The 24,703-nt window shown below is 58.3% G+C and overlaps 2 protein-coding genes and 1 pseudogene across 3 annotated transcripts in view; 2 read left to right on the top strand and 1 right to left on the bottom strand.

Moving 5' to 3' along the window:
• Positions 1–20,483, top strand: part of CCDC85C (coiled-coil domain containing 85C) — a 94,260-nt gene extending 73,777 nt beyond the window's left edge. The window contains 4 exon segments of the mRNA XM_010353716.2: positions 10,007–10,114; positions 15,308–15,403; positions 16,219–16,317; positions 17,158–20,483. Coding sequence (XP_010352018.2) covers positions 10,007–10,114; positions 15,308–15,403; positions 16,219–16,317; positions 17,158–17,247 — 393 coding nt within the window. The 3' untranslated portion in view covers positions 17,248–20,483.
• Positions 20,484–20,568: 85 nt separating this feature from the next.
• LOC104654467 lies at positions 20,569–21,041 on the top strand (annotated as a pseudogene). Its single transcript, XR_746844.2, has one exon. The product of XR_746844.2 is annotated as an uncharacterized LOC104654467 (transcript).
• CCNK (cyclin K) overlaps positions 21,005–24,703 on the bottom strand; it is a 29,597-nt gene continuing 25,898 nt past the window's right edge. The window contains exon 12 of the mRNA XM_030929963.1: positions 21,005–22,365. Coding sequence (XP_030785823.1) covers positions 21,740–22,365 — 626 coding nt within the window. The 3' untranslated portion in view covers positions 21,005–21,739. The remainder of the gene's footprint in view (positions 22,366–24,703) is intronic.

Below are 24,703 nucleotides of genomic sequence, written 5' to 3'. Positions count from 1 at the left end.
GAGTGGCCACATCTGTGTCTCCAGTGCTCAGCATGGTTGAACTGGGTGGATGTGCCTTGGGGATCCTGTGGCTGATCCCTGTCCAGTCTCCATGGCCAAGAGGGGAGGCTCTTCTTGCTCAGACTTCTTGCATGTACCACTTAACCAAGAGAGGGCTTCAGCAGGTAGTGAGGTTACCATCTTTGGAGATAATCAAGAGATGACTGGGTGACCATGTTTGGAAATCTTTTTTTTTGAGACGGAGTCTCGCTCCATCGCCCAGGCTGGAGTGTAGTGGCTCAGTCTCAGCTCACCGCAAGCTCCACCTGCCGGGTTCACGCTGTTCTCCTGGCTCAGCCTCCTGGTAGCTGGGACAACAGGTGCCCACCATCATGCCTGGCTAATTTTTTGTATTTTTAGTAGAGACGGGGTTTCACCATGTTAGCCAGGATGGTCTCGATCTCCTGACCTCGTGATTCGCCCGCCTCGACCTCCTAAAGTGCTGGGATTACAGGCGTAAGCCACCGCGCCCGGCCGGAAATCTTGAAGAAAGATCGCAGCCTTGAATGAGATGCTGTCCTAAGCCTCACGGACTCTGGCTCGTGAGATTCTGTGATTCTGGCATTTAAATCTTGTCAGGGAAATCAAGTTGTACAGAAACCCCCACCTCTGCGCAAAGCAGGGACTCTTCCTGTTGGTGAAAAGCAGGGCAGAGGAATGCTCTTTTCTGGAATATCATAAGGTGATGTGGCTTTGGGGTTTGCGTGGGAGGGTAGGGAGCCTCCCCGGATTCCCACTCCCCACGGTCCCACCTCCCCCCACCCGTGGCCTCTATTTAACTCCAAAATAGCTTTAATTAAAAATGTGCCAGCATGTTCACAGACTCAATTACTGTATTGCTGTTCGTATTTTCTTTCTCATGTTGGCTTTAAAATTTCATCAACACAGCTGCTTCCTCCACGATGATTCATCTCAAGACTCCGTGTGCGTTATTATTTTTCCTGTGGCTTCCCTGTGCCCAGCCCGGCTGGGCTGGGGGCGGCTGTAATTGACGCTGGGGCCTCTCGTTAACTCCCCTGCTGGGCTGATAAATGAAGCCTCCGTTGTGCGCCAAAAAAAGCCAGCTTTACAAAAGAGCAAGGAGCTCTCCTAATATTCTCTCTCCCTAGACCAGAGGGCCAGCTTGGGGAGCGAGGCTGGGGTCTGGGCTGGTGACTGAAGGGCCCCCAGCGCCCCCTCCTCCCGCCCTCTCCCCCCGCCCCCGTGCCCACCTCTCCCCTGGCCTGCCACGTACCAAAGGGCTGCTGAAAGAGACCCAGAATTCACACCAGGCACAGATGGGGAAACTGAGGTCTGGATGAAGGTGGATTTCCTGACATGGATGTTGTATTCGTCTGGTAGGCCTGCCATAACAGAGTTGCACAGACTGGGGGACTTAAACCACAGAAATTTATTTCCTCACAGTCCTGGAGGTTGGGAGTCTGAGATCAAGGCGTCAGCAGGGCTGGCTCCTTCTGAGGCCTCTCTCCTCGGCTTGTAGACAGGCTCTTCTCCCTGTAAACTCCAGTAGCCCCCGCCCCAGCGCTCACCTGCTGTGTGGCTTCAGGTGAAATCCTCTCTCTCCCAGAGCCTCAGTGTCCTCACCTGGGAGACAGGGGTGATGGTCATGCCCAGCGCAGCGTGATGTGGCCCCTGGGAAGCACCCCAGGCGGTCCCAAGGGCCTGGGATCTTTCGAGGTCTGGCTGACCATGTGCCCTCTGCTGCCCCTTAGGCCTGGCCCATCCCTGAGGGAACCGTTGCTCTTTGTCCTTTGAATTCTGAGCCCATCCAGGCGGGGGGCAAGGGGATCAATCTGCTACTGTCTCAACCCACGGCCAGCGCTTCAGTTCTGTGGCCCAAGGAGGATGGGCTGTCCAGAGCCCGGGTTCCGCCGGAGATGCTGGCCTCGTGGTGGTCCACGTGGGCTTATCTGTTGGTCAGCGTGTCCATGCCTTGGTAGCAGGCTCCGAGCCCTTCCCTGCTCTGCGTGTTTGGTGTCTTGGGTTGGCTGCCTTGCCCCTGTCACCTCCGTTATAGGCAGTATAGTCTCTGGGTCTCTGGAGGACATTAAACGCTTCCTTAGTCGAACCTCAGAGTCAGTCCAGCCTGTACATTGCCCAGAAAAGGAAACCCCCTGTTTCCAGCCTTCCAGCCAATGAACAGATGGTCAGTCTCGCAACGTGGGCAGAATGGAGACGGGAAATTCCACCTCCGTGCCCTAGAACCAGCAGTGTAAGGAGTGTCCACCGTGAGCCAGATGCTGGGGGAGAGTCACCAGGGCTGACAGGCCAAGTGCAGGATGCCAGTGCCAGAGGGCCTGGTTCAAGTCTCACTGGTGCCACCTGCCAGCAGAGTGGCACCGGACAGGTCACTTAACCTCTCTGCACCTCAGTTTCCCCCTCTGCACAATGGGGACACTAATGGTGTCTGACACATACATTGTTCAGAGAATGAAAAGGCAAATTGTGGAAAGGACTGGGAGTCGGGTGGTCCGTGGTAAGGGCGGCGGGTTAGCCACTGTGATCTTTTCTGTCCGCCGTGGGCTAGCCGTAGCCTCTGCCTCCGCCTGACGCCAGTTTATGTGCAGACAAACAGAGGCCCAGAAAGTTGAGGAGCTGCTCTGGCTTACTCAGCCAAGGTAGGATTTAGGTTTTGCAAATCTGCACCCCTCAGCTGGGCGCAGTGGCTCACGCCTGTAATCCCAGCGCTTTGGGAGGCCAAGGCAGGCAGATCACCTGAGATCAGGAGTTTGAGACTAGCCTGGCAAACATGGTAAAACCTCGTCTCTATTAAAAAAATACAAAAATTAGCTGGTGTAGTGGCCGGCGCCTGTAATCCCAGCTATTTGGGAGGCTGAGGCAGGAGAATTACTTGAAACCTAGAGGCAGAGGTTGCAGTGAGCCGAGATTGCAGCACTGCACTCCGGCCTGGGTGACAGAGTGAGACTCCGTCTCAAACAAACAAAGAAACAAACAAAAACACTACACACCTCAAAGCCTCCCACAGGCCTGTCCCTCACTCACCTCACTAGAACAAGTCATGGGCCTGCAGAGGACCTGGGAAAGGAGGGATGGTCGTCGTGGTGGACAAGACCTGGTCTGCCTGTTACCTCATCAGTCACAGGCCAAATGGCCCTGAATGGTGCATACACCTGAGTCTGAAATACGGAATTTCGGGTGTGAAATGACATGGGGACCAGGGGAAGAGCAGTGCCAGCCACGGGTAAGTGCCATCAGCCACACATGGCCGCACCCTTCATCTCTACCGCCTGATCTGAGTGCAGATTGGGAAGATGTCTCTGGACCCCCAGCTGAAGTGGCAGCCCCTTTGTTTTTTTTACCTTTTTTTCCTATCAACTTTTATCGTAAGTTCTGGCGTACATGTGCGGGACAGGCAGGTTTGTTACATAAGTAAACGTGTGCCATGGTGGTTTGCTGCACAGATCAACCCATGGCCTAGGTATTAAGCCCAGCATGCATTAACTATTCTTCCTGTGCTTTCCCTCCCCCTGCCCCCCTAACACGCCCCAGTGGGTGTTGTTTCCCCTACAAATGAGTTCTTTCAAAATGAAAGCAGAAAAAGAAAGTAGATCCAGTTGGTGTGACTGTGTAGCTCCTGTGGGCGACCTTGCAGGCCATCTTCGCCTTGGGCTAGAACAGGGGCCAGATAGGGCTTGTACCCCCACCTGGCCTCTCTGAGCTGCTGGGATCTTGAGGTGCCCCTAGGCTGGGGCACCCCATCCCAGAGCCTCTCAAACGGTTGCTTTTCCCTGGGAGCGTAGCAGGGCACTTGGGGTGGCTTCACCCTGGTGTGAGTTTTGGGGTGGGCTCTGGGGGGTGGTGGGCGCTCCTAGGGACCCAGTGCCGGGCACATGGCAGGTACTCAGTGAGTCCTTGTGAATCTGGAGTTTCTGAAGACATGGAGCTCCTGGAGTTGCCTTGGCGAGCCTCAGCCCTGGCCTTCGGTGTGAGAAAACCACTACGGCTCAGCTGAGGTCCTGGTGGCTTTGGGCTGATAGGTGTCCAGGGAAGGCACTGGGCAGAGTGATGGGCGTGGTTGGCATTTACTGGGTGACACTCTTCTCCTTCCTTCTAGCTGCCCCGCCCCTATGGCCGCCCGAGAAGCTGGCTTCAGGTAGAGCTGCCTGGTGGGAGGCGTGTTTGCAGTGGTGTTTGTGGGGGTTGGGAGGCTGCTTTGAGTGCTGTGCGCTGCTGTGTGCTCTGTCCCCCAGTCCCCAGCACCCTCCCATTCTTTCCTGGGAGCACTTCCTTCCCAGGCTGCGCTGGCCCTACCTTTGGAGTCTTCTTGGGATCTGCCCTCTCTTCGAGCTGGCATTACTGGCAGAACTTCCAGCTTTGCAAAATAATAGCAAGAGAGTCATGCAGTGACTGCCTCCTGAGGGCTCTCCATGGTGCGAGCCCCTCGTCATGCACCTTGCCCAGGTGCCTGGGATCCTCCCACCTCTGGAGGGCGGCAGGTCTGGTGCTAATCCCCACTTTGAAGCGAGACACTTGCAGTGCATGGAGGGAGGAGAGGCTTGCAAGTCTACATGAGTTACTGCAGATGAGGCCAGGGCCCACATGCCCACCCAGCTGTGGCTCCTGGTGCCTAGGTCCTTGAGGGAAGCCTTCAGGGCTGCTGAGCTGGGTGGGTACTGCGCTGAGGGCTCTGCATGGGTTGCACAGTTCTGAGGGCCAGCATGAGTCACCATGCCAGGCGCCCTGGGCTGCAGCCAGATCCCTGCTGGACAGGGCCTGGGACTGGGGAGCTGCTGGGTGAACTGAGCTCCCACCTGTGCCCAGCCTCGAGACCCGTGGAGCCAGGCCCTTTAGGCACCGGCCACTCTCCTGCCGGCTCTCAGGCCTCCACATGGTCTCATCTCTGCCCCCTTCCCCCTGTCCTGAGACTGCCCGCCCCAGAATACCTGCCCTGCATTACCCTCCGGGGTCTTCCACCCCATGCCCAAGCCGACACTACAAAGTGTCTGTAGACACTGCGAGTTGTCCTCTAGGGGCAGAGTCACCCCCATTTGAGAACCAGTGACCAACTGTGTGCCAGCCCTGGGCTTGACCTGGGAGGTGAACCACACCTGTCCAGCCATGCAGACAAAAGGTAAACTAACAATGTCATTACACAGTGCCAAGTTTGCACCCTCTTCCAGAGCAGCCCACAGGCATGACTGACTGACTTGTGGACACAAAGCCACTTGCCCTCATGGGAACAACTCTGATGTGGTTCCCGTGGGGTCAGGTTGCGGCCTGTCTTCTGCAGAGGCTACTGCGCTGTGCTGCATAGCCCTGTCCCCTGCCCTTTTCTGCATCCTCCCCGCTTTCTCTGTGTTCTCCCTCTGAGGATCCTCCGAGATGGATGACAGCTGAATCTCGGTGGGCTTTAGTCTGGAGCAGGACAGTGGAGTCCAGGCTAGTCTGTGGCCCCAGCTGCCCCTGGAGCTGCTGGGGCCCCTGGTGGGGGAATGGTCTCCCCAAGTCATGCATTTGAGTCTCTGCTTCCAGGTGGGTCCCCCAGCCCAGCCAGCTGAGGGTGCACCGTCTTCCAGCACTTCCTGGGTGAAGGTGTCAGCCTGACAGGCCGCTCAGGCCCTGGGTTTATTATTCAGCACCCAGACCATGGATTACGCATCACTGACCAACCCTGGGAGCTCCCACAGTGCTTCCTCTTCCTGGAGGGAGTCACCAGGTCTTGGGGATGGGGTGGTCACTGGGCTCTGGCCTTGCCCCCGGGTCTCACCTCTCTCCTCCGTAGCCCCTGGGATGGTGGCTCATCTGTAAGAGTGGGATTGGCGGGAAATGTGAACCGGAAGGAGCTCTCTCCAGCTTCCTGTCCTCCAACCTGGACTCCGTCCCAGCCTGGGGACTGCACAGTGACCACGGGGATCTGGAGACCATCTCAGCACAAGCTCAGGGCAGAGGCGTTGTTAGCGCCTGCAGGAGCTGCACGGGGCCTGGGCTCCTGTGGCGTTTTCCTGCCCAGGTTCCCATTACTCTGAGGGTGGACATAGGCCCCTCCCTGCAGATGGCACCTTCAAGCTCTTCAGCTGGGTAAAACTGGCCTCTTGTGACAGATCGCCTGGAGCCCCCACAGGCCAGAAGCAGGAGGGCACCGGACCCAGGAGAGTCAGGGCCGGGGAGGCCTGTGTTGGGGTCCTCTCCCTGAGCCCCACAGTGTCTCCTAAGTCAGACACAGTCATTGGCATGACCTAAATTTGGGAGGGGGGCGTGGCTGCGTTGCTGTCCACTGTGGTCCTGGACCCTGGCCGCACCTGGCTATCCAGCCGAGCTGAGCTGTGCTGTGCTACATGGTGCCAAGGGCCCATGCTCACCTGTTGGGCATCCTGGAGGGTGCTGAGGAAGGAGGAGCCTTGCAGGCGCCCACCCGTCCCTGCACCGAGCACTAAGACACAGGTCCAGAGTCGCACCAGGTGGCCCCTCTAAGGGGACTTCTTCCCAGGGCATTCCGTATGAATCCGCCTGGGGCCCTGAGTCTGGTGGTCCAAGTGGTCACTAGGGCAGGCTGGCCAGGTCGGGACAGAGGGCACCCCCTCTTCAGCGCCTGCCTCTACCCCCACCCCCAGCCCTCACTCCCCTTTAGTTGTTGCCTTCCTGATGGGGCACAGAACTGTGTCTGGTACACCGGAGGTGCTCTGTTTGTGCCTTATAGACACATAAGTGATGCAGCAGAAGGCACATTTGAGGGCCCAAAAGCTCTTTGGGAGCAGGAAGCAGGGTGAGAGCAGCTCCCCTGAGCACAGCCCAGAAAGGGGCTTCCTACCCACAGCCACCCCACCCATCCTTCCCAAACAGGCAGCCTCAGGTGGGCAGGCTGGAGTGGGTGGGCTCCAGGTCTGACAGTGCTCCCTAGGGGTGACCCTAGGGTGGCCCCACATAGGCCCCCTGCAGCTTTGCAGGCAGGAATTCCCGGGAAGTCAGGAAGGTGAAGGATGGAGTTCCCCCACAGCCCGCTGCCGGGGAGGAGGCTGGGCTGCATTGCAGAGGCCCAGAGAGGGCCGGGGAACAACTGGAGTTCACCCGGCGAGTCCCCACTGGGCCCCAAGTCGGGCAGGGTTGCAGTGAAGTCCCGGGATATAGGCTGGGGGTGTCCTGAACTGCAGTCCTCAGTGGGAAAGGGGCCCTGCAACTGCCTGGGTCTCTTCCTTCCTAGTCCAGGACCCTCGTGCTGCCCTCTGGAAGCCCTAGAAGTGGGTGATGGGCATTGGGCCTGGCCAGAGTGGAAGGGGCCACCATGTTAAGGACTCGGGAAATCTTGTTTCGGCTCTGAGCTGGCAGCTCTGTGTGTAAGATCCCTTCTCCCTGGGTCCTGAGGAGCCACCCAAGGGAGACTGGGCAGGCAGGTGTTTCTGGGGAGCGTAGTGGACCCCCCCACCCCCCAGGAAGGGCCAGCACCTTCCTTAGCTTCGAGCTCTTCTCTGTGTGCAGACCAAGCCCAGCAGGTGATTTCAGCTCCTGTTTCCCCTCCTCGGTGAAATCCTAGGGAATCTCATTCTGCAAAGGGATGACCTGTCTCATAGCAGGATTTTTAATTTGGATTTAAGTGCAATAATGGTTACTCATTTGATGCGTCATTAGTCACATTGCCCCTTAATGAGAGATTGTGCGTTTTTCCTGCCTGGCTTTGTGGCTTGCTAATAAAGTTCTATGGACATGCAAATGTTTATAGAGGCTCACCGAAGGCAAGGGTGGGAATTGCGTGCAGCTAATTAAAAACCTCCCTCAAGCTCATGCACACACCTCCTCCTAGGGAAATTATCTGGGGGAGGGGAGGGGACGGCAGCACAAACTGAATTTTCAGTAACAGCACGTGGGAACCCATTTGGTCGAGGGCCAGAGAGGATGGGGAGGAAGGGACGCCCGAGTCAAAACAAGCTGGGCAGGGCAGGGCCGGCTGGAGGGGAGGGTAGTGGTTCCAATGCCAGGTGTACCCTTCCTGGCTGTGTGGCCCAGTAGTCAGACTGTGTGTGTGTGCGCGTGCACGCATTCAGAGTGTGTGCTGGCTTAGAATGCATTCTCCATTGGAGAAGATTTTGTAACTCTTACTGTTGTAGAGTCCTGGCCAAGAAAATCAGGTGGTTTGGAATTTTCCCCTTCAGTGGAGCTAGGGGTACATCTCTCAGGAGAGGTGACCCAGGGATGCATGGGTGGCTCCGATGGGGGGGGTGTCACTCGTGGTTGGGGGAGGGTGAGTAAGTGCTGGGCCTAGGGGTGGGGGCTGTAGCCTCTTCCTCTTTTTGGTACCTGGTGGGTGGGTGGGTGGGGGCTTTCCTTGATCTGACCCCCAGCTGGGGGCTGTGAGTGCCTCTGGTTAACCTGGGCAGGGTCAGCCAGTGTTAATGCCATAGTCGGGACACGGCAGTCCCATTTGATGGTTCAGAGCTGTACCCAAGGTCCCCGTGCTGAGACCCATTTGCGATGCTCACCAGGGTTATCTAAAACCCACCACACTTTGGGGGCCCTGCAGGAAGGTTGGTTCCCACTTCTCTCTCTCCTTTATGCCCCTCCCCGACCTTCGGCCACACCCAGGTCCTCCCGAGGCCCAGGAAGCAGCCCCCAGCCTCCAGTGCCCGGCTGCCCTGGCTGACCAGCGTCTGGTGGGTGTGGGCTACTTAATGAGGGGAGTCACTGCCCAGATCCCTGCTTTCCGGTCATGGTTCCGCGGGCCTCCGTAGGAGCTGGTAATAAAGCCTCCACTCCCCTCCTCACCCGCCTCGCAGGACACGGCTCTTTGCTGGCCGTTGAGCCATGCTCTTGAGACCTCCCAGCCCTGGTGGGGGGCCTGGTCAGGGCTCTGAAGGGGCTGGGAGAACACAGAGCTGGGCCTCAGTGAGGCTGGGGCTTGTGAGAAGTGCGGAGCCAGGTCCAGCTTTTGAGGGAGGCAAGCAGGGTGTGTGAGGGATCTTTCACAGCCAGGCCGAGGGGCTGGTGCATGGAACTGGGACCCCAGACATGGCTGCGGCCTGTCCTGCCCTCTTTGCCCTCGCCCCAGCCCAGCCCCAGCCTGGGCCTCCTCTGTCTCTTCTCCTCTGCAGTTTGTTTGGGTTGACTCAACAGCCTGCTGATTTATGGCACATTCCGCAGTGTCTTATCTGCCCAGCCGCTTTCTCTCAGTTCCTTTGAAGTAGGAAAGGGTGTTTGGGCCAGAAACACCCAAAACCCCTTAGTGATGCAGAAAGAAAGGCCGTGTCTTCTGCTGGGCTGGGCCACGGGAGGGTCACTGTGGGACTGACCTTCACACACTGAGACATGTATGGGACCCGTGGATTCATTCTGGCTCCTGGTCCCAGCCCCCAGCCCCAACTTCTGGGGGTTGGGGTGTTTGCTTTGCTGTTAAGCAAAGGGCCTAAGGCCAAGCCTGCCTTCCTCCCTCCCTCCTGTGCACAGGGCATCAGTTACAGCCCCTTACACGAGTTCTCAGGGATTCAGAGGCAGCATCCAGGACCTGCTTTAGGAGCTCCCTGTCCGTCCGATGGCGGAGGCAGCCCGGGCAGAGCATCCCTAGAGTCCTGAACCTGTGGGAGGTGGGAGGCCTTGCCTGTGGATGTGGCCCCGTGTGCTGCCAATGGCTGTCCCAGGCCCTCTGAGCAGTGCAGTCTGTGCAGGGACCCAAGGGCAGGATGTTGGAGCGGAGGAGCCAGGGTGGGTCGCGGGGTGGGAGAGACGCTCCCTCCTCACTCACTCTCGCTGGCTCTCCTTCATTCATTCGTTTATTCAGCCATCCAACAAACGTTTACGAAGCCCACATTGGAGAGTGGATCGCTGACGTCTGAGTTGGGGAGAGTGAAGATCGATTGATCCCGGCTTGGGGGATGGATAAGGGGTGTGGAGGGGAGGGTGGAGGGGTCCTCTGAGGCCGTGCCTTTGAGCAGACCCTGCTGCTGTGAGGAGCCATGCCCAGGGCCCTTGGCTCCTCAGCCTGGCCCTCCGTCTAACCCCTCTCTCTCTCTCTCCCCTGCAGCAGGCAGGCTCCGGAGAGTTCCGTGCGCTGCGGAAAGGCTTCTCGCCCTACCATTCAGAGTCGCAGCTTGCGTCCCTGCCGCCCTCCTACCAGGACTCCCTGCAGAATGTGAGTGTGTGCCCCAAAGAAGCCCACATGTTCTGGATGAGGGGCTGAGGCTCAGGTGGGCCAGTGACCTGCCCGGGGGGGCACAAGGATCTGGGTGTCCGAGTTCAGCCCCAGCCCTAGGCCCTGTGTCCCTGTGTCCCGTCCAGTGTGGCAGTTAGAGGCGGAGCCCCAGGTGGGGTGACGCTGCTGGAGGTGCAGGGCAGTGTCCAGAGGCACATGTGCAGGGCTGCCCGTGCCCAGCCACTGTCCTCTGAGCAGCTCATTAGCCTGCGCCACTCCTTGGCCACAGTGGGGAGAGGGTACCCAGCCAGCCCTGGAGCGTGGGGCTCAGGTGTGTGGATTCTGCACTGAAATGACCAGCCGGATGCCTCCAGGGGTATCCTCTGCCCCTACCTGGCTGGCCTGGCCTGGAGGGAATGGGGCGGGTGACTTGGAGCCGGCTCCCGGGAAGTGGACCTTAGCTCAGGGATGTGCCCTGTAGATAGATGGGATGGCAGTGGGGAGCCACACGAGTCCAGGCCCACTTGCCCTCCTAGCATTGGCAGCCTGGCCTTGTTGTGGGGCTTAACACCTGGGGGAGCCCTGGCGGGTGCGTAGCTGATGCTTAGGAAGCACTGGCTGTTCTCCTTGCGGCAACTGCAGAGCCATGTATGGAGGTGCTTCTTGGGCAGCGGGTGCACTCATAGCAGCTGTGCCCCTTCCTGCTCTCCCCTTCACCCCTCGCCCGCAAGGCTGACCCCAGGACCCCCCGCAGAGCTTGCTGGGCCTCAATGCTGGCTGCTGGCTCTGCGATTTCTCTTTTGCGGCCCTTCCACCTTCTCCAGGAATGCAGCTGTAGAGCCTGTGCAGGCAGCAAAGCCCGCCCATGGCCGATATTCCAAGCATTTATCCAGGAGTCCTTCAGCTGAACAAGGCTCTGTTTCTTGGTGGAGGGTTCTGAAAAGCCAAGGGATGCCCCCTCGGGGCTGGCTCCTTAGCCTTCATGCCCCGTGCTGCTCATCCATTCAGATCATGGGAGGGAGTAATAGCAGCCAGCAGTTGCTCAGTGCTGCATCCTGAAGTCCTTCGAGTGGCCTGCAGGTTGGGAAGTGCTGTACAAGCACAGCTCTCACATTCACCAGGCCCGCCAGACGCTGTCTCCCTACAGGCCTCTGGGGAGCACACCCCGGGCATGGGTTGAACCTCAAGCCCTGACAGTGTGGATAAAATGCTATCAGAGTTCGGGAATGTTCAGGAAGGCTTCCTGAAGGAGGCAACCTTGGGAGGGGTTTCGTTCTCCTTGCCTCCTTTTTCCTTCTAGACCGCCCTGTGCACCAGGGGGTGTCCCCTACTTTGGAGAGGAGGAAGTGAGGCTCATAGGGGTGGGGAGGATGGCCAGGGCCCCATGGTGAGTGCGTACTGGTGCCTGTGTGTGCCTAGAGGTCAGGGGCCAGCATGGGGGCTGTGCAGGGGTCGTTCCTCCATGAGGCCGGGAGGCTGGGTGATAAACTGAGGTGCAGGGGGCAGGATCGGGGCTGGTTGGTGGGCAGGAGTGGGTGTTGAGGGGTCAAGGTGTCTCGTGGGAGGGGCCACCATGAAGCCTGGAGAAGTGGCTGCTGCGGAGGGGCCAGGGCCAGAGGCCCAGGGGCTAGGCCTTGTGAAGTTTTCACAGGGCAGTGGGCCCTTGCTGGGTCCTGGAGAGCCCATGTCTGGCACTTGGACCCCCGGGGAGAGAGAGGCGGTTATCTGGGGAGGGCTGTCTCCGGGCTCAGACACTGCCTGGGACACAGGCCCTTCCAGACCCAGGCAAGTCTCCTTTAAGGCTACCTGTGGGTCATGGGCACAGCGAGGGCATGCTGGAACGTCCTTGGGTAAAGCAGGTAACTCTCTGGGGTGGGCACCCCCTCTCTGCCCTCTGCTGCCTGTACCCTCCAGCCGCTGGCTGTCAGGGCAGGTGCCCAGGGCTGGCCCCCAGTGGAGGGTGGGAGGTGGTTTATACCATCAGCCTCCTGAGGGAGGACACTCACAGAGTTTTTTTTTTTTTTTTTTTTTTTTTTGAGACGGAGTCTCGCTCTGTCGCCCGGGCTGGAGTGCAGTGGCCGGATCTCAGCTCACTGCAAGCTCCGCCTCCCGGGTTTACGCCATTCTCCTGCCTCAGCCTCCCGAGTAGCTGGGACTACAGGCGCCCGCCACCTCACCCGGCTAGTTTTTTTTTGTATTTTTTTTAGTAGAGACGGGGTTTCACCATGTTAGCCAGGATGGTCTCGATCTTCTGACCTCGTGATCCGCCCGTCTCGGCCTCCCAAAGCGCTGGGATTACAGGCTTGAGCCACCGCGCCCGGCCGAACACTCACAGAGTTATGCCATCATCACAAAAGAACATTTTCATCACCCCAGAAAGGCATCCAGTACCCATCAGCCATCACTCCCATCCCCCTTCCCCCCAGCCACCGGCAACCACCAATTGGTTGGTGTTTTCTGTCTCCATGGATTTGCCTATTCTGGGTATTTCGTATAAATGGAATCACATGACGTGTGGCCTTTTGTGTCTGGCTTCTTTCACTCCTAATCTTGTTCTCAGGGTCCAACCACAGGTACCCCGTGTTGGTCTTCACTGCTTTTCATGGCTGAATACGATTCTGTGGTGTGGGTAGAACATATAGTTCCTTCATTTGTTGCTGCACATTTGGATCATTTCCCCGTTTGGGCTCACATGAATGGTGTTGCTCTGAGCGTTTGGCGACAGGTATTTTGTGGATGTCTATTTTCAGTTCTCTCTGGTGCACACTAGTATCCTCACTTTGGGCACCAGCTCAGGAGTCCCACAGACTTGAGATCAAAGCCCAGTCCCATTGTTTACAAGCTGTTTGGTCTTGGGCAAGCCATTCTGTTAGCCTCATTCTCCTTGTCTGTAAAGTGGGCATGTAGGCCAGGCTCAGTGGCTCACGCCTATAATCCCATCACTTTGGGAGACCAAGACAGGAGGATTGCTTGAGTCCAGGAGTTCAAGACCAGCCTGGGCAACATGATGAAACCCTGTCTGTACCCAAAAAAAAAAAAAAAAAAAAAAGCTGGGCATGGTGATGTGCACCTGTAGTCCCAACTACTCTGGAAGCTGGGATGGGAGGATTGCTTGAGCCTGGGAGGTCGAGGCTGCAGTGAGCTGAGATGGTGTCACTGTACTTCAGCCTGGGCGAAAGAGTGAGATCCTGCCTCAAAAAAAAAAAAAAAAAAAAAAAAAGAAAAAAAAAAAAAAGTGGGCGTATATGGACATGTAAAAAGATAGTGCCTGCCAGGAGCAGTGTGGCAAGGACTCAGTGGGCCCATCCGCCCTAAGTGGGTACCTAATCAGTGGAAGGTGTGTGTGGCCAGAGGGGGTTGAGTTCTAGTGCAGTTGGGGGCCCCTGCACCCCGGGAATGCCCTGGAGGTAACACTAGGATTTTGTCTAGTCCTGGTGTCACTTTCAGGATCCCAGGCCACGCCCTCACTGGCACCCACCACTGCCCAGTGAGGTGGGCAGGAGAGGGGCAGCTTGCACAGCCCACCCCCATGCTCCTGGCTTCCCTCCTGCCTGTGCTGCAGAAATCCCGGCCCCTGGAGCTGGGGGCTGTAACAGGACAGGCAGCCCAGGGGCCTCGTGCAGATGAGGACATGAGGCCAGAGGTGCCACGGGCCAGCGGGCACATGGACTCTGTTCTGCAGCAGAAGGTGCAGGAAGGTGTAGGTGCCCAGGTCTCCCAGGGCTGTGCGTGTGCGACTGGCGCCCCCTGCTGTCTGGCGTGGTGAGTGCCGCCTTCTGCCTCAGGTCGGGGCACCCGCTTGCGCTACCCCAGGGGGAATCCTGGCGTCCCTGTTGGGTTCCCTACACTACAGAGATCAGACAGCCTGGGCTGGAGTTAGAGGTCTGCACACACCCTGGGCAGAGGACCCTTTCTGTTGTCCAGACGAGGAAATAGGCTCAGCGTGGGTTGGGCCCCACCTCAGTGACACTTTCCTAGACCCCAGGGCTCGGGGGGCCTCTGGAGGTAGCTGCTCCCAAGGCCCCCTAGCCTCAGAGGTGGGGCCTGGTCTCCGTGTGGAGGCAGGAGCCGGTCAACTTGCAACGCCCTGGGAGCAGGTACAGGGCAGGGCGGGCGGGGAGGGCACCAGGGTTTGGCTGCCAGGCCTGCAGGGGCTTCCGGGCCCTGAGGGTCGCAGAGCCCAGCCCTGCAGTGTTAGGTGACCCCATGATGCGGGCCTGGGTGGGTGGGATTCCAGCCCAGCTCCCTGAGCCTGCCAGGCCATTGGGAGGCGTCATCAGAGCCCCATTTACAGAGAGGGCAGCAGACTCACCTTTCAGGGTTGGCCCAAGGATTGCCAGAGTGGGGAGCCCCGAAGACGTCCTCAAAACCCCAGGGCTTCCAGGGCCCACAGGGCACCACTGTGCGTTTTCTGTCTGGCTTTGGGCACTTGTAAGTTCCTCCCAAGCTCTCCCAGCATCTTGTAAACTCCTGGTTCCTGCTGGGCCCCATGGTCCCCACTGCAGCCTGAGAAGACGCCCTGCGCCCGGCTTCCCAGCCACATGGACCCTTAGAGGCAGGAAGCTGGGGGCGGGACCCCCTGCCCCTGTGTAGACACGCAGCTTCTGACAGAGGCTGGGTCCCCTCCCCAAGGCCTGATGTGGGAGCTGGGCACCTGGCGGCCAATTCATCCCACAGGGCTGGGAGGTAGCAGCTGGGAGGCAGGCCCCAGGAGTGCTCAGGGCGAAGCCAGTATTGTCCAACCGGGCTCCAGGGTGGGCAGGGGAAGGGAGTTTGGAGTCAGGTGCCAGGGTTGAGTCCAGACCTTCCTGGTCTTGCTGCGATCTGGGTCTCTTGCTTTGCCTGGGCTGAACTTATTTTCCCTGCAAAACAGACGCTAGGTCTTATCTGTGCGGGGTGGTAGGGGGCCTGAGAGGTATGGGTGGACCCTGGACCGCCCCTCTTGCCTCTGTGCTATCAAGGACCGTTTCATCTGCAGAAGACCTGACGGGCGGGACCGGCCAGACGGGGCTGCAGGCTCCTTGGGTCTCCGTCCTCACACCTGCTTCCTCTGCCTCACCCCGGTGCCTTTTTCCTCCTGCCTGGGCCCTGGCCTCTCAGAATCGGGGACTTCTCTGAGCCACCGGTCATTCCTGTGGCCACCACGCGGGCAGCCAGCCCGGGTGAGCTGAGATGTGTCATTGCCTCCCCCAGGGCCTGGCCTGCCCCGCACCTGAGCTGCCCTCGCCCCCCTCTGCTGGCTACAGCCCTGCAGGACAGAAGCCTGAGGCTGTCGTGCACGCCATGAAGGTAAGGGCCACTACCCGCTCCCTCAGGAGCCCCCGGATGCTGGGTGCACCGCAAGACTGTGGGACCTTTGCACCTGGGGGCATCCAAGTGGCAGGGGTGGGGGGTTTCATCTGTGTGTGGGTGGCTGGGTGACCATGGCTGCCTGGAGCACCGTGAGGGCAGAACTCAGAGGTGGCAGTCATAAGTGTGTCGCCTGTCTGCCATCCTTGAGCCACTGCAGCTAGCAAGACTGAGGCCTGGGGTTGGGGAGGGCAGGCACCCTACTAAGACCAGAATGATAGGGGCAGGAGTGGGGCTAGAAATAACCTCAGGTCTGCCAGGCCCAGCCTCTGCAGGTGCAGATGGGTGAGTCCAATGGGCTCTGGTTTCTCCAGGCTGTGCACACCTGGAGTCCCCACTCCCATGCCCCGCTTCCTCCTACGTACGTGCCCCATGACGTCCCACATGCGTGCATGGACACGCCCATGCCTACTCACACCCCCTCCACGTGGCGAGTGCCCACTCATCTCCAGCGGGCCCTGGGTTGTAGTGAGTCCACCTGAGGGTCTTCCCTGCCCAGCCTGTCTACTTCCTCCCAGATGGCCCAGCCATCAGCTGCTTCCCTTGTAGGGGCTTCCCTTGTAGGGCATCCACAGTGTCAGCAGGGTGAGAAGATGACCTACCCCTGTTTTTTCCACGCTTGTCACCAGGGGCCCAGCAGCTCAGGGTCCTCAGCTTTGGTGTGCAGCAAGGGAGGCTGAGGCTCAGGGGCCAGCTGACTTGCCTGAGGTCTGCCAGTGGCCTCTGCCCCTGACTCCAAGACCCGTTCCCTTCAGGTCCTGGAGGTACATGAGAACCTGGACCGGCAGCTCCGGGACAGCTGTGAGGAGGACCTGAGTGAGAAGGAGAAGGCCATCGTCCGCGAGATGTGCAACGTGAGGCTTCCAGGGCTGGGGGCAGAGGCTTGGTGCTGGGAGTGCGGCCAGGGCCACCCAGCATGGCCACACCCTTCCCCATGTGGGACTCCATTTCTCGAATGCTCAGCTGAGTGGCCTTGGATGGCTGAGGGGAGGCCTCGGAGGCACTGAGAGCCCCGCTGGTCATCACCTCACTGCCCCCTGCCCTTCCCAGAGGGCCCCTGGTGTCTGCAGATCTGCCCTCCCCATGAGGGGTTCTGGACAGAGCCTGAGCCCCCCACCCCCTGGGATTGGTTTGTTCACCCCAGGTGTTCCCTGGGTGCTGGCCCCTGGACCTCCCAGCTTGCTGGTGCCCCCCGTGGCTGCTGGTTGGGCAGGTGGTGCTCAGAGCAGGAGGTCCAGGTGGAAGCCCTCAGTCCGCCAGGCTGAGCCCTGTGAGCTCCTGGGGCCGCCCAGGAGAGCCCCATGCCCGACTCAGCTGAGCACTATCAGTGGTCTCCTTGGGTGCTTGCAGGAGCCATCGGGGAAGGAGTTTCATAGGGTCTGAACCCAGGGCTTAAAGGGGGGCGAGGGGCTCTGAACTCTGCAGCCCCTCCCCCGCATCACCTAGTGGGGCTCATGGACCCCATTGGACAGCTGCAAGGCTGAGCCACACCCCAGCAATGACCTGCTCAGGCCCGATAGCGGGCGTGCAAAGACCTGGTGTGGGTGTCTCTGGGCCTGCAGTGGCCTCCGCGTCCCTCCTGGCCCCATGGCTCTGAGGACGTGGGTGATTCTGCTGTGATGAGGCAGCGGACGCACATAGCTGGCAGGTGGACGCGGGTGAGGCCACCACTCACAGCTCTCTCCTCTCCACAGGTGGTCTGGAGAAAGCTGGGAGATGCAGCCAGCTCCAAGCCCTCCATACGGCAGCACCTGTCTGGGAACCAGTTCAAGGGGCCTTTGTAGGGCCACTCTTCTGTGGACGTGGACGTGCCCTGCTGGGAGTCCCCAGGGGGAATATCAGGCCCCAGACACGGGCAGGACCCTCCAGTCCAGCCCGTGTCTTCTTTATCTGTGGTGAACTGTACATAGGACGCTGCCCGCCCTGGCCCAGCTGCCATGGGTCCGATGCACTGGCCCAAGCCGCCATCTCCCGCCTCACACACCAGCAACCTGGGAAGGAGACGCCGTGGCTGTTCCTGCAGCACAGCGGCCCGGATGCCTCGTTCCCTCTCTGGGCCCCGAGCCCTGAGCCCCATGAGCAGGAGGCTGCTTCTGAGATCCAGCCTGGGGACTGTCCAGGCTCCTGTGTCTCGCCTGGGATGGAGGGGCCACTCATCAAACCTTCTACTCCCCGGCTGCCACCCACACTGGACGGACAGCACTGCTACCTGGGTCTTGACACAGGTGGTACCACTTCTCGCCCACATGCCGTGGCCTGGCCCATCAAGCACTGGGTCCCCGGCACGTGGACAAGGCCGCTCACCATGTCTGTGGCTGGCTGGAGGCTGCCCTGGGCCCCCCTGTGACCCCATATCTGGAGCTCAGGGTGCCCTCACACCTGGGGATCCGCACCCAGTCACCCAATGCCTGCTGCTCTTGCTTTTGGAGGTCATTCCCCTCTCCCACAGTCTCTGCAACTCCCCCTGCCACCCTGTCCAGGCTATGCCCTTTTTGGGCTCCTCCTGCCCCATGCCTGGGGCACGTCCCTATTGTGGTTTACATGACAGGCCAGTAACATAGGAAGGGCCTGGGGAGAGTTTCTGGGCTGAGCCATATGTGATTTTTCTGATGGGCAGCACTGGGCCACAGCTGCGGCTCTGGATGGCTGTGACCTCCCCCAGGGCCTGGCTGCATCTCGGGCCCCTGTGGACAGCTGTCCGGGCTGCAGGTGACAGTTCTGTTCTTTTCGGGAAGGAGGGGTCTGGTCAGGCTCTGCCTTTAGTTTGTGGTGTGACCTTTAGCAGTTCACTCAGCCTCTCTGGGATCTTGGTGGCAACAGGTCTCTGAGGTTCCTTTCAGCCATGCTTACGGCTTCAGGTCATCCAGCACACACAGGGCAGGAGTCCTCACTGAGGGGGTGTGAGCCGACAGCTGACAGCTGACCTGCTGGAGAGGCCAGAGGGCGGCCGGACGGAGCTGAGTCCTGCTGCCTTGCCGTCACTGCGGGTGGACAGTTGCCTCCTCACTCTGAGCCCATGATCTCAGTTGTAAAATCGGCAGCATAAGGCCCTCCTCACAGGATTCTGGGGATCCAGTGAGATCTTCAGTGTAAATGACCATGTATAAACTGTAAAGTGCAATAGAAAATTTGGTGTGTGAGGAAAATAAGGCCTAGAGGGGGTAAGTGATGTGTGGCACATGACAGGGGAGATCCCAGAGCCGCAGTGCGGGGATAGGCCGCTTCCCCACATCCGCTCATGCCGCTGTAAGCAGCCCTGGCTCTTGAGTCCAGGACCTCACCAGGTCCTCATTAGACTCCTGTGGTCTTCCAGCAGGTGCTCAGAACCCCACCTGAAGAGCCCAGGGAGGCTGTCGTCCTACCCAGCAGGTCTCCCACAGGCCCAAGGCTGGGGATGCAGGCAAGAGGAGGGAGGTGGCTGCCCTGTCCCTCTCCCGAGCTGGCGGCTCTATCCTGAGCAGTTCTCGCTGCCTGTTTGCTCTCAGGGGAAAGGCTCACACCCCCCATCTTAGCCCCAGGGGTCTAAGTGGGTGCTGGTGATGGGATGGTGTGGCGCTCCTGCTGTGGGTGTTGCCAGGAGGCTCTTTGGATTCTTTGGGAAGGAGTGTCACCCGGTCAGGGGGTACGCTCCCGGGTCACTAGGGGTGTACACGGGAAGTTGGGTGAACACCTGCTGCTCATGGTACCCAGTGATTCTTGCCCGAGTGGGCAGCTGGGCAGATGCCCTTCTGGGTCTTGGAGTCCAAAGAACCGCAGAGTAGTCCAAGGGGTGTGGGTCAGTTTTGAGTGGGAGCCAAGTCTGGGAGCCCGTGTGCATCATGTTTGGGTCAGGTTGCCTTGGCCACCACTGAAATAAGCAATAAGTACGGGCTCCTGGTACCTGCGGATCTCCTGCAAACAGGCCCAGAGAACAGCCTTGAAGCCACCTTTCTCCCCACGGGGATTGACCCCGTCTTTAATGCTGCAGTGGCATCCAGGATCAGTGGAATGTTGCTTTGAGAACCCTCCTGCCTGTTACAGAGGCAGCACAAAGCTGGTGCCCCCTGAGCCAACACGGCACTGGGATGGCTTTCTAGGACAGAACTCTGTTGGTGACAGTCACATCTCAAACTAATAGCTGATTTTAAAAGCGAGCAGCAGCGACGCCATGTACCTGAATACAGGTGGCAGTTGCAGAGCCGTGGGCTGTAGAGGGTCAGATGGGCCTTCCCACAGGGGAACCCTGGGGGCGCTGCAACTCAGGGTGACTCCCGGCTCTGTCACTAGCAGGGAGGCAAACCCCTTCCTTCTGGAGCCTTAGCTCTGAAAGCCCCCAGTGGGGGTGCCCTTTCAGATGCCCCCTTTCCATTTCGAAGGCTCTGATGCTTGATCTTGAAGCCGGACGCGGCACTGGCACTCGGCTTCCGTTTCCACTGTGACAGACGGAGATCTCCTTTCTAGCCCCAGCCCAGCGGCCAAGCCCATCCTGGCCTTAGAACATGCTGAGCACATTCTGTAGGGTGGCACCTTTCTATCCAAGTTACTAGCTACACGTCAGTGTTTAAAGAGAAAAAAGTGACCTTTCATTTTTTTTTCTTGAAACTTGAGGAAACAAGATACATACTACTGATTTTTTTTTTTTTTTCTTAAAGAAAACTAAATGCATGACTGCAGAGCGGTAGAGGTGTATATTTTTCATACCGTGGGGGGAAAGTATTTGTGCTGCTTTTTGGAGATGGACTGGAACGTCTGGTTTCTGTCCCCGGGCCTGGCAGCTACGTCTTATTTTCTGTAGAAGGTGCCACAGTGAGACCCGGAGCCACCCCTTCCTGCCCTGGCGCCGTTTAGAGCTGGGAGCCTGTGGACTCCCGGCCTGTTTCTACCTTCTATTCAACCACTCTGATGTGGGGAGACAAGAATAGAACTTTTTGATAGTGTGGTAAAAACATTGATTTGAACTATTTTAGTAAAAGGAGTAACAAACAAGATTGTGATAGTGTCTACTTTGAGCTAGATAAATAAAGGCCTCTTTGTGAGCCTCCTGGCTGGGTGCTCAGTGCTTGTTTCCGTCACGGGTGGCAGGGTCAGCAGGCAGAGACAGGGCCAAGGCCCCTCAAGCACCTCAGATGGGGGCTCAGTCGGGGCCCCTTCCACAGACAGCCCTGGCCCCTCAGGGTGGATGGTGAGGCCGCTGCTCCTCCAGCTGCCTCCGTCTCCTCGCAGGCCAGAAGTGGAAAGGGTTTCAAACCCAAGCCTGTGTTCCTGTGTGTGTTCTATGCAGCAAGGCTTAAAAATTTCAAGCTGGTTTGGAACTCAACCAGGTCCTCCAAAGGAAACCAAGGCAGGCACAGGATGGGTGCAGACTGGCTTGGCAGGCAAATGTGCCGATCCACCCAGAGTGCCTTGGGAGGCAGTGGGGTTGGCTCTGGCTCCTGTGAACTGCAGCCAGGCCTCTCCCGGTCCCGGTACCCAGGGTCCGGAAGGAGGACTTCTACACATTTTATCACCCAGGGACTGCGAAGGCCTGGAGCCCTACCTTCCACCCATTAACAAAGAAAAGGATAGTTTCAGAACTGCTTTTATTTGGATAACTGACTGAAGGAGTCTCATTTGTAACCAAGATGGAATTCACAGTATGTTGTTACATTCACACTTAAAAAATATATCTCTATGTACAGGAATTTGCAAATAGATGTAAACATACATTACTTTCCAAGTACATTTCTCCCCTTCTCCTTGGAGGAAAAAAAAAAAGCCATCCAACGAGGCAACCCCTTCAAAATAATTTTAATACAAAGGATGCAAACATCTATAAATCAAAACTGTGGCTCTTCTGACCCTTCTGGGTGTCACGGGAGAGAACGCCATTGAATGAAAATGACAACAGCTTGACTTCAGATGGAATTTGACTATTTAAAATTGAGTTTCCAGGAAAAGTAGGCACTGATTTCTAGAAGGAAATTAACTCCTTACTGAAGCTATTTATTGAGCCAATATGGCTGGTTAACATCTTCACTAGTATAAAGTAACCCAGTGCAGGACTCTCAGACATTAGCTGAACCAAGTGTACACAGTCAGACTGCAAGGGCGCTGATGAGGCTACTCTGAAAGCTGGCTGTCCCCGTCCTCTAGATGTGAGGACCACCCTGATTTCATCCCAGGGGCCCGGTCCATTTTTCCCATACTGCAACTGTCGCGCATTATACAAGGTACCCTGCTGCTTACCCACTTCAACTACTCTGCAAGTCGATTAGAAAAACTTGTTTAAAAAAACAAAGGGGGAAAAAAAGGCTCACGTTATCTCATCCAGGCTGCCCGCCCCAGCCCCCCAACTGGAGGCATGCCAGGTGGGGGAATGGGCGGGGGCACAGGGGGCTGTCCTCCAGGGGGGACGGCAGGAGGTGGGTAGCTGGCTGGAGGCAGGCCCAAGCCTGGAGGAGGATGAGGGGGGACTGCGTGGGTAGGGGGCAGGCGTGGGGGTGGGGGTGGGAAGTTGGGGTTGTAGGTGGGTGGGGGTGGGGGGTAGCCAGGAGTAGGGGGCGGGATGGCAGGTGGGGGGAAGGAGGCTGGGGGAGGAGGCACAGGCGGCGGGGGTGGATTGGGTGGGTAGACATGGGGGTGGTAGGGCAGGTGTGCAGGTGGGCCGTATGCGGGGGGCAGGGCGCCGTAGGAGGGTCCCTCGGTCTTCATCATGGACTGCAGGCTCTGGTAGCCCTCTCCAGACATGTATGAACTGGTGGTGGACATCCCAGTCATGTAGCTGGAGGGGGGCGGGGGCGGGGGCCGGTGTGGCAGCGGCGGTGGCTGGTGCACAGGGGCCGGGTGAGCCGGAGGAGGAATCTGGACTTTGGGGAGGTCAGTGGCATCCACAGGGCCTGGCGGCTCAGCCTCACCTAAGGCAGCAGCGAGGGGAGGCTTCCGGTCTGCAGGAGAGAGATGTGTTGGTGCCCGGCCTCCGCAAGCAATAGCTGCTTTTTCAGTGCCTCTGTGGCCCAACACATGGGCCCGTGCCCCATGTCCTGATGCCACCAGATGTCTCCTCACCATTTGTCAAAAAGGCCCTCCACCCTGTCTGCGACGAGCTGGGATTTTCCCTCCCTCAGGCCTATCCACACCACCCGCAGGCAGTCTCGGCAGCACACGAAGCCCCCTTGTGCCCTGGCCCCAGCCCCCTCTTTTTAGTGTAAAACGTGTGGGGGCTCCTCTGTTTTTCTGCCTTCAGAAACTGACCCCAAGAGTCTGGGCCACACTGAACTCCTGTCTGCAGCAGTGGCATTTTGCAGAAAGCCTGAGAGTTGGTCAAATGAATGTGATGGCATTTAAAACAATTCTGTACAAGTCTCTGACATTCCCAATGTACCCATCGAAGCAGCAATTCAGGTTCTATTCTACTCAAGAGGGGCTAGTCCTGCGTGCTCTCAGATAGCAGCCTCCTAGAGAGGAGTGTGTGCATGCGTGCTGCGTGTGCGTGCTACGTGCGCGTGCTGTGTGTGTGCGCGCGTGCTGCTGTGCGTGCGCGTGCTGCTGTGTGTGCACGTGCTGCGTGCTACGTGCGCGTGCTGCGTGTGTGCGCGTGCTGCTGTGTGTGTGCGTGCTGCGTGCTACGTGTGCGTGCCGCGTGTGTGTGTGCGTGCTGCTGTGTGTGCGTGTGCTGCTGTGTGTGCGCGTGCCGCGTGTGTGTGCGCGTGCTGCTGTGTGTGTGCGTGCTGCTGTGTGTGTGCGTGCTGCTGTGTGTATGCAGCAGGGATAGGCAGCATTAGGTGTTGAGCACACCCAAGATACTTGTGCTCAGAACCAGCCTCAGGCCCCTCCCACAGCGCCTCCCAGCCCATGAGCCCTCATGCCCCCTTCCGCCAAAGCCTTATTTAACACGTTTTGGCCTGTGATCTCTTGGTCACCATCAGACCCCTGGAAAATGGCGTCGGAACACCCCACCACAGGTAGCCAAACACACAGAATGAGTGTCCTTTCCCAAGGCAGCACAGGAGACAAACAACATTTCTGGTTCCAGAGAACATAAAGAGGACAAAGGCCATGAAGATGCTTCTGGTTACCCAGGCACTTGGGTTAGGGAAGGCAGAGCATGACATCCTGATTGCATAGACGTGGCCATTGGCACACAACCCATTTGATCTTGCCAAAGCGAGCATGAGCAGGATTGATCGGGCTGGTAACAGGTGTGCTACTGGGGACTGCCTGTGCAGATCAGCCCTTGCCAGCCACTGGGCAGGAAGGCCGTATGTGCCTGGCCTTAGAGAACTGGCTTTGGCTCCAGGTCAGGGCCAGATGCCCTGTGGTTCCAGAAGCTGACTGAAAAAGAGGTGCAGAAAAGCGCTGACACCCTTCAATGCCTCCTGTGTGTCACTCCACAGCCACCTGGGCCCACAGGCCTGCTCCTCTACCTTGCAGAAGCCAACTCTTCCAACACTCGACCCTGCAGCCTGAATCTTCAAGTCACCAGTACACCCGCCCTTGTGCTGTGTGACTGAGCTGGAACAGCAAGTGGGGGTCTATCCTCGGCACTCCATTCCCTCTGCACACTTGCTCCTGACCAAGTGCCATACACTGCCACCGAACCGCTCCCTAAACATCACTGCTGACCTGAACACCTCTTCCCATGGTCTAGGGCCTCCCAGGAAGCGTGCTTCCCTCCCTTCCTCATGGCCCAGCTTTACTGCACCTCCCAGGCCCTGCTCTCTTCAGCCATGGCCTCCTGGCAGTGTATCTGGTTCCCAGGTCCCACTGAAGTCCCAGGCCTACTCCTGGCTGGCTATAATGGGGGAGGGAGCAGAGCTCTGAGGCCTCCACAGCAGCTACTCAGTGCCCTGGAGGCAGCAGCACCTCTCTGGCCACCCCGGGCTCCCCAGGTGAACCATCCGTCTCCTCAGTGAAGGCACAGCCCCAGGCTTGGACCAGGGGAACTGCACTTGGCAAGGAGGTGCTCCTTAAATGCTTCATGAGCAGCCGCAGGCATTTTTTTTAAGTAAAGTTCATATTGAATTGGGGGTTTTGGGATTTGGCCCAAAGTGGAAAATGACGCCTCTGTTCTCCCAAAGCATAAACACTATCATGATTGAGTAAAAACAGACATGTAATCTGTGGCACATCTGCTATGGGCACACGGTGCTGTGAGCCCCAGTGTGAGCCACGTGCACCAACCAACAGTGAGTGCAGCAGGCTGGAGGCGCTGCTGACAGAGGCTCGGAAGCCTCCGAAGTATTAACCATCTTTCGGAAAGAAAACACAGGTCACTCAGGCCTT

The sequence above is a fragment of the Rhinopithecus roxellana genome, chromosome 5 (genome assembly GCF_007565055.1).
Source record: "Rhinopithecus roxellana isolate Shanxi Qingling chromosome 5, ASM756505v1, whole genome shotgun sequence".
Classification (NCBI taxonomy): domain Eukaryota; kingdom Metazoa; phylum Chordata; class Mammalia; order Primates; family Cercopithecidae; genus Rhinopithecus; species Rhinopithecus roxellana.
Note: the sequence above shows the minus strand (reverse complement) of the source record. Positions and strands in the feature narration are given on the sequence as shown.